Genomic DNA, 9,188 nt, shown 5'->3' on the forward strand with positions numbered 1-9,188 from the left:
CGATATAGTGAAAGTGGGGCTGGAGTAGTGAAAGTGGATAATTGCCTAGGCATAGCTGATAGTAGGAGAGAAGATAGTAAGTCACTCAAGTTTTGAGCTTTGAAGGCAGAAACTATTTAGGTGATAAGCCACACAGCACCGTCAGTGATTAGACGAAGGAGGCAATAGAAGTCAGAATCACTCAGACTTAGTTGTAACCCTTCAGTAGTATTGGATACAGTGTTGCCTATCCCACGGATGTTAGACTCCCCATTTGATTTTACGAACAACCCGGAAGAAGCCGGGATATCCTTCGTTATCCGGACAAGAAATAAATAGTAATAGTATATAATACATACAGCCGACACGAAGGGCTTGAAGGACTGGCACAATATTGGGGTAGTATTGGAACAATTTTCAGAAACAACTCCTGAGCTAATAGTGATAATAACCATATCTCTCTCCAAATTGAGGGTTACATTTTTAGCTAACAAAACTTTACCTATCCTCAACTGAACTTTGCCAGAACCCAGTGCTTTATCCAGATCTGGACAGGCAGCTTAGTAATTACCCCAAAACTCCAGCCTCAGGTACATTGGTTAAAAGAGGTACCTCTAAATAGGGCTGCTGAGAGTCAAAATTTGATTTAAGAATATACGGTCACTACTACAGTACTGGAATTGCCAAGGGCAAACGAATGCCAAAGCCTACCCTTACAACTTCTAGAAAGGAAATTATCACCCAGAGAGGGAAGAAGATTGCACATCACATACCCCCTCTCTGGCCATAGTTGGATGTCACTATATGATAACCACAGACTCAATGGGATAAACCCCAGGGGTAATAGTTACTAACTAACCACTAAACAGTGATCACTGAGAGTAGTACAGATGTGTAAACTGCGCAGAAGGTATACGGTAAACTGTTAAAACCCCGGGTCCCTAGTCATACTGACTATGGGTTATGATTTTGTGTGTTTTTTTTGTGTTGCATGCAGTGTTATTGTCATATAGACCTAACTGAGTATTACTTTTGAAAGTGTCTGATATATGTATGCCACTTAAACACTGGAAAGGGATTGATTCTTAATTCCTGTTACAAATAAAGTTACTTACCTGTTATAATCGGTCTGGTGTATCTTGGAGATCTAGAAGAAAGAAAAAAAAAAACATCGACAGCTAATGTCTTAGGATGTTAACAAGGTGAGAATTCTAATTCTACCATAACTGTACAATACTATCATTAACATTATTAGTAACGCATTTGTATTTATAACTACGGACACCCACAACCCAATTACGGGATGGTTTTTCCATGCAAACCAGGGTGGGAACAGGAAAAGCTTGGGTGGAGGCACGCCGATACAGAGATAGGGTTACATTTTGGAGGCACTGCTGAGATTCCATTATACCAACGTCTTCTGTTGACTAACTACTGGTAAGAAGCCAGTGCCGTAATGGAGAGGGTTACGGATGAAGATATCACCCGTTGGTGCCAAGAGAAAGGAGTGAATGTTAACTACAGCCTGAGTTTGGTTGGGAATCTTTCCACCATCAAGGAAGAAGAGGTATTGAAAGTCATGGGACAAGTATATGGGGTAAGTTATCCCTGTATTGTGGATAAATGGAGGGAGCAGAATGGAGAAGTGTCTGCCATGCTCCTCAGTGGTAAGGAAGTGTTGGACAGGACGTTATTTCCCGGTATGATCATATTAGAACGTGGATCAGGGAGGAAAATCCAGATACTATGGCCGGAAGGACAAAGATCAGAAGATGAAGAGGCCACCCAAGGAGATGATCAAGGGGCAGGAGAACATCTGCCTGGTGTTAATTCCGCAGGTTCCTATATTATTCATGATGAAACAGATGCTGCACCTAAACAGCGTTCCAGCTCAGAACCCCAGGTGGAGGCTGTAGTGGACAAAGTGGTTAGCCATCTGGAGAGATGGCACTTCGAAGGAGGATATCGTAGATTGAGGATATTCTCTGGAATTACTCCTGTACCCGCAGGGGAAGAAACGTACGATATGTGGAGGGAGGCTGCCATCCAACATTCTGAGGAATGGCAATGCCCGGAGCATATAAGAAAACAGAGAGTGGTGGAGAGTCTGCGTGGGCATGCTATGAGGGTGATCCAAGCGACCCGGAGGAGTAACCCCAATGCCACTTTACGGGAATATATTGAGGATTTGGATTTTTCCTTTGGAACCTTGGAAGATGTCGGAGATCTGTTGGCCAGGCTGAACAGCACTTATCAAAATTACGGAGAGACGTTAACCCAATTCATCTATAGAGTTGACCGGTTAATACATAAAACTGCAGACAAAGGAGGATGAGAGGCGATTAAGACAAATATTGAAAGGGTCTCTTACCAACAGTCCGATAGCTCAAAAACTTGTTGTACTATGACTCCAGCTCGATCACCCACATTGAACGAATTAGTCAGAGAGGTCAAATTGGAAGAAGTCCAAATGGAAAACCGGGAAAAGTCTATAAAAAAAGTTAAAGTTGTATTACCTACTGCTGATCCCCCTCCTGTGGATGAAAGATTATTGAGGATGATAGAAGAACAGAACAAGAAAATCGACCAGCTTATAGCTCTGCAGACTAGTCAACAACGAGCCCCCAATAGGCTGTTGGGTTTAGGAAGAGGAGATAGGAGAAGTGACTTTAGGAATGCCTATGAGTGCTATAGTTGTGGGCAGTTTGGACATCGGTCATTCGAATGCCCCCTAAGGGGGTCTGAGAGGAGGGGAATTAACAGCAATGAGAGAAGAAGGGCATCTGACGGGGGAAATTCCAACGGGAGTTCTGTGAACCCCGCACAGACTCCCCAATAATACAAGTTAGAGCTATGGGGAGTGCCCAATGGTCCCACACTGTTCCCGATAGTTTAATGGGACATGCACCTATAACTAAGGCTATGATCAACGGGCACGATTGTACTATCTTGATAGACAGCGGATCACAAGTGTCCATAATATTCGAATCTTGGTACAACCACCATCTGTCTGATGTTCCCATTCAACCCCTTAGTGGTCTCACTATATGGGGATTGAGCGAACAACGTTACCCATATCTGGGGTATGTAGTTACCAAAATCACTTTTGACCCTGGATTGAGTTCCCCTAACAAAACCGTTCCCTTAGAAGCCTTGGTATGTCCTGATTCCCTTGGGGACAATGGGAAATTGCCAGTTATCGTGGGCACCAATACAAATATGTACCAGAACCTTATCCAATGGTGTGAGAAGCAAGAGCAGGAAATTATTGAAGGTGTGAAGCAAGAGTCGATAGGTTCCAACCATCTATTCAGGAGTCAACGGGTGGAAGGAAAGGTGGTGACGGGAGAAAATGATGTCATCTTATCCAATGAGGGAGTACGGCCCTTTTCAAAGTTTGAATTAGAATCTTGTTTTATTGGAAGTGATATTGACGAGGATAATAAACAACTTCTCATGGAACAATTACTCCAGAGAGAGTCGGCATTCTCCAAGAGTTAATGGGATTTAGGTACGGCTACTGGACATCACATTAAATTAACCAATGACACACCTTTCCGAGAAAGATCTAGACGTCTGGCACCAGCTGATTTCGAGGACGTAAGGAAGCATCTCCGGGGGCTGCTTGAAAATAATGTGATCGCTGACTCTGAGAGCCAATATGCGTCTCCCATAGTAGTAGCTCGTAAAAAGAACGGTGAAATCAGATTATGCATCGACTATCGCACCATTAACAACCGCACCGTGCCAGACCAATATACTGTCCAGAAAGTTGATGAAGCACTTGATTGTCTTCAGGGTAGTCGGTGGTTCTCTGTATTAGATCTTAGGAGTGGTTATTATCAAATACAGATGAGCGCAAATGATAGAACTAAAACTGCCTTCATTTGCCCTATCGGGTTCTTTGAATTTCTCAAGATGCCGCAAGGGATAACTGGTGCCCCGGCTACATTTCAGAGGACCATGGAAAAAACAATAGGGGATATGTGTTACAGGGAAGTGCTAGTATACCTGGATGACATCATAGTGTTTGGAAGAACCCTGGAAGAGCACAACCAGCGCCTGCTAAAAGTAGTGGATCGATTAATCGCCAGAGGATTAAAGCTATCTCTTGAAAAATGCCAACTCTGTCGGTCATCGGTAAAGTATCTTGGTCACATAGTCAGTAGGCAAGGGGTGGCTCCGCTAAGGCGGAGACTGTAAAGAACTGGCCCCGACCCGATAACCTCCGAGATCTGAGATCCTTTCTGGGATTTTGCGGATATTACAGAAAATTTGTGCCGCAATATTCTAAGATCGCTCGTCCCTTAACTGAGCTGACCCGAGGCTATCCACCCACGAGGAAAATGACTGGTTCTTCTATTAACTATGGGACGAAGTATTTGAAGCCCAAAGAGTCCTTTGGAGTAAGATGGGATGGAAACTGTGAAGATGCTTTCCATCAACTAAAAGAAAGTCTAACAAACTCTCCGGTGCTGGCATATGCAAATCCAGAACTCCCCTATGAGGTCCACATAGATGCCTCCTTGGAGGGACTTGGGTGAGTACTATATCAACTCCATGATAAGCAGCTAAGACCTATCGCATATGTAAGTCGTGGACTCTCTCATAGCGAAAAAAATTATCCTGTACATAAACTAGAGTTTTTAGCTCTCAAATGGGCAGTCACGGAGAAGTTTCACGACTATTTATATGGAGTGGAATTTTTAGTACAGACTGACAATAATCCCTTGACCTATGTTCAGTCCACCGCAAAACTAGATGCAACTGGTCATAGGTGGCTGGCCACTTTAAATAATTACAAATTTACCATCAAATATCGACCAGGACTCACCAACCAGGATGCAGATGCGTTGTCCAGAATGCCTCATCCAACAGAAAAAGGGGACAGCAATGAGTGGATCGAAGTCCCCCAGCTGCAGCCGTCCGGGCACTATGCCATCAGGTTGGTAGCACTGGAGATCTACATGTGGCAGCTATCCGTCTGATAGGGGCCTCAGATAATGCCATACCCCCCCAGTGCCAGAGGGTAACCAGTTCTCAAATGGACGGATTGGAAATTATTAAGACCCAACAATTGGCGCAGGAGCAGAGGGCCGACCCCAATATACTCCCTATCCTTCAATGGCTGGAAAACCCTCAATATGCTATAAATTATAGGACTCTGTCCGCAAAATCCCGAGTACTTCTTCAACAGTCAAAAAGATTGAGCATCAGAAAAGGCATAATCTACCGGCACAGCCAAAGGAGAGATGGTCGGGATACGTGGCAGATAGTATTACCCTGGAAATATCAACCATTGGTGATGAGGGAGCTGCTTGACCGGCATGGCCATCTCGGATATGAGAAGACTCAAGGTCTGATATCAGAACGATTCTTTTGGCCCTTTATGAGTAGGGATATTGACCAGTACTGTAGGACATGTGGGAAGTGTATCCTTCGAAAGACTTTACCTATGAAAGTTGCCCCTTTAGTAAATATTCATAGCTCTGGGCCCATGGAGTTAATTTGTATTGACTTTCTTTCATTGGAAGGGCCGGGAGGACAGGAAGGGAACGTACTTGTAATCACAGATCATTTCACGAGATATGCGCAAGCCTATGTGACTCCGAATCAGAAGGCAGTAACTGTCGCCAAGACCCTATGGGAGAGATTTTTCCAACATTATGGGTTGCCCGCTCGGATACACTCCGACCAAGGTCGATGTTTCGAAAGTAGTCTCATTCAAGAATTATGTATGTGTTGTGGAATAAAGAAATCGCGAACAACTCCATATCATCCTCAGGGCGACCCGCAACCTGAACGGTTTAATCGTACACTATTAAATATGTTGGGAACCTTAAATGATAAGATGAAATGGCGATGGAAACAGTGTGTCTCTTCTTTGGTTCATGCCTACAATTGTACTCAGAATGAGTCTATGGGGTATACTCCCTATTTCCTTATGTTCGGCCGAGAGGCTAGATTACCAATCGATGTATGTTTGGGGACGCAAGTCAATTCACCTAAGGTATCCTCACATCATCAATATGTAAAACGCTTACAACAACAGTTAAGAGAAGCTTATCATATGGCTCAAACCTCAGCTGAACATCTTGGGGAAAAGAATAAAAACAGGTACGACAGTCATGTAAAAGAAAATCGACTGTTCCCAGGAGATAGAGTGCTAATCCGACTGTTAGGAGCCCCGCGAAGACAGAAAATGGCAAATCGGTGGAGATCTCAACCCTATATTATTGTCAACCAACTTGCCAATCTTTCAGTGTACCAACTGGCCCCTGAAAACGGACAGGGGCCCCAGGTAACCTATCATAGGCAGCATCTGTTGCCCATTGCCTTTGATACTAGATGTAAAGATGAGGATATGGATTTGGTTCAACCCTACAATACTCAACAACTGACACCATCCATAGAGAACTTTACACTAAATTCTGAGGAAGAGTTTGATATAAATGAGGAGGAGTGTTATAGGGGATGCTATTATAAGGAAGAACCGAGTCCTGAGGTGGGAAAAGAGGAAGAAACCTCTGGAGAAATCCAGGAGCAGTCAGAATACCTGGAGAATTGGAGGATGGACAGAAATTCTGAAGAGGAATGAGAGGAATGGCCCAATGAAGGGGATATAGAATTGTCAAGTGGCCTAAATGAAGTTACAGATACTTTAACTACCGATGCAGTGGCATTACCAGCTCCGAGGCCACAAAGATATCGTAGACCTCCTCGAATATTGACTTATGAACAACTGGGAACTCCTAAAGAGATACCTTTGGTAGTACACCCTATTGGGGTCCTACCATGGCCTTACTTTGAAACCATGGGTAATTAGCTAGTATTGGGGGGAAAACACACAACCATATATTTCCATTGATGATTTTCATATCTATGAGTGGTGAGTCCATTATTTAGGCAATCCTGACTCACCAGGGGGAGAGTGTAGCCCTTTGAAGAAAAAGGGGCTAGTAAGGGCCATGTAATGAGGTAAAGAAATAATACAATGTGATTAATTATAAATATAGAATAACTAATGATCACTTGCTATATATATATATATATTGTATAGTATAGCATTGCTTATATTGTTGTGTGTCAAGGAGAGACGATGGGGGAGTGCAGGGCTCGAGCTAGATGGAGGAAGGTTGTTCTAGAGGCTGGAGGCAGCGGCCCGCGCTAGATGAAGGAAGGTTCGGGAGATAGCGCGCGAGTGGGGGACGGTTGGAGGTGTGACGGAGGAGGACAGAGAGAGACGCGGCACAGCGGGGAGAGAGAAGAAGTGTGTGAGCAGTGCTGACGGACGGTGGAGAACATCCCGTTCCCAGCCCTTGTTACCGATACCGTAGCCAAGCTCAGAAGTGCATGAGCGGCGAGAGACACAGCCGGAGGCAAGGATCAACGCAGAGGGTCCTAGGCGGAGACCATGCTCGGCTGGTGCGTCGCCCTGATCCCTCTGTGCAGCATCAGATGGAGAGTGTCTGACTAAGTGCAGATACCTGCCAGGGAGGCAGCCTCAGCTGGGAGTGACGCAGATGAGAAGGGCTGGCTGCTACTAAAGAGAGAGGCGTGGCAGTGCTGAATACAAGGCAAGTCTTGGGGGGCTGAACAGGGCCGTGCTGAGTGAAACCCAGACTAGAGGGGGGCATCTGTCAGCGTATCCTTCATCCGAACTGCCATAAACCGATATAGAGAAAGTGGGGCTGGAGTAGTGAAAGTGGATAATTGCCTAGGCATAGCTGATAGTAGGAGAGAAGATAGTAAGTCACTCAAGTTTTGAGCTTTGAAGGCAGAAACTATTTAGGTGATAAGCCACACAGCACCGTCAGTGATTAGACGAAGGAGGCAATAGAAGTCAGAATCACTCAGACTTAGTTGTAACCCTCCAGTAGTATTGGATACAGTGTTGCCTATCCCACAGATGTTAGACTCCCCATTTGATTTTACGAACAACCCGGAAGAAGCCGGGATATCCTTCGTTATCCGGACAAGAAATAAATAGTAATAGTATATAATACATACAGCCGACACGAAGGGCTTGAAGGACTGGCACAATATTGGGGTAGTATTGGAACAATTTTCAGAAACAACTCCTGAGCTAATAGTGATAATAACCATATCTCTCTCCAAATTGAGGGTTACATTTTTAGCTAACAAAACTTTACCTATCCTCAACTGAACTTTGCCAGAACCCAGTGCTTTATCCAGATCTGGACAGGCAGCTTAGTAATTACCCCAAAACTCCAGCCTCAGGTACATTGGTTAAAAGAGGTACCTCTAAATAGGGCTGCTGAGAGTCAAAATTTGATTTAAGAATATACTGTCACTACTACAGTACTGGAATTGCCAAGAGCAAACGAATGCCAAAGCCTACCCTTACAACTTCTAGAAAGGAAATTATCACCCAGAGAGGGAAGAAGATTGCACATCACATACCCCCTCTCTGGCCATAGTTGGATGTCACTATATGATAACCACAGACTCAATGGGATAAACCCCAGGGGTAATAGTTACTAACTAACCACTAAACAGTGATCACTGAGAGTAGTACAGATGTGTAAACTGCGCAGAAGGTATACGGTAAACTGTTAAAACCCCGGGTCCCTAGTCATACTGACTATGGGTTATGATTTTGTGTGTTTTTTTTGTGTTGCATGCAGTGTTATTGTCATATAGACCTAACTGAGTATTACTTTTGAAAGTGTCTGATATATGTATGCCACTTAAACACTGGAAAGGGATTGATTCTTAATTCCTGTTACAAATAAAGTTACTTACCTGTTATAATCGGTCTGGTGTATCTTGTATGATCTAGAAGAAAGAAAAAAAAAACATCGACAGCTAATGACTTAGGATTTTAACAAGGTGAGAATTCTAATTCTACCATAACTGTACAATACTATCATTAACATTATTAGTAACGCATTTGTATTTATAACTACGGACACCCACAACCCAATTACGGGACGGTTTTTCCATGCAAACCAGGGTGGGAACAGGAAAAGCTTGGGTGGAGGCACGCCGATACAGAGATAGGGTTACATATACTGTAGGTCAAGCAAAATCATTCAGCTGTAAAAACATTAAACAAGTGAGCATAAATATTATGCACAAGATAAATAAGAATGTAATATGCATTAGTATATGGTGTACTGTACATGAAATTAAGCAATAAACAATATGGGTCCAGTTGTGATAGTTTCTGCAATTAATGTGGGTTT

At 43.7% G+C, this 9,188-nt stretch overlaps 1 protein-coding gene across 1 annotated transcript; it reads left to right on the forward strand.

The window, feature by feature from the left end:
• Positions 1-1,435: 1,435 nt before the first annotated feature.
• Positions 1,436-2,314, forward strand: LOC134991572 (paraneoplastic antigen Ma1 homolog). Its single transcript, XM_063950744.1, has one exon. The coding sequence runs from the start codon at positions 1,436-1,438 to the stop codon at positions 2,312-2,314; it is 879 nt and encodes a 292-aa protein (XP_063806814.1).
• The last annotated feature ends 6,874 nt before the right edge of the window (positions 2,315-9,188 follow it).

Source organism: Pseudophryne corroboree, chromosome 2, assembly GCF_028390025.1.
Source record: "Pseudophryne corroboree isolate aPseCor3 chromosome 2, aPseCor3.hap2, whole genome shotgun sequence".
Lineage (NCBI taxonomy): Eukaryota > Metazoa > Chordata > Amphibia > Anura > Myobatrachidae > Pseudophryne > Pseudophryne corroboree.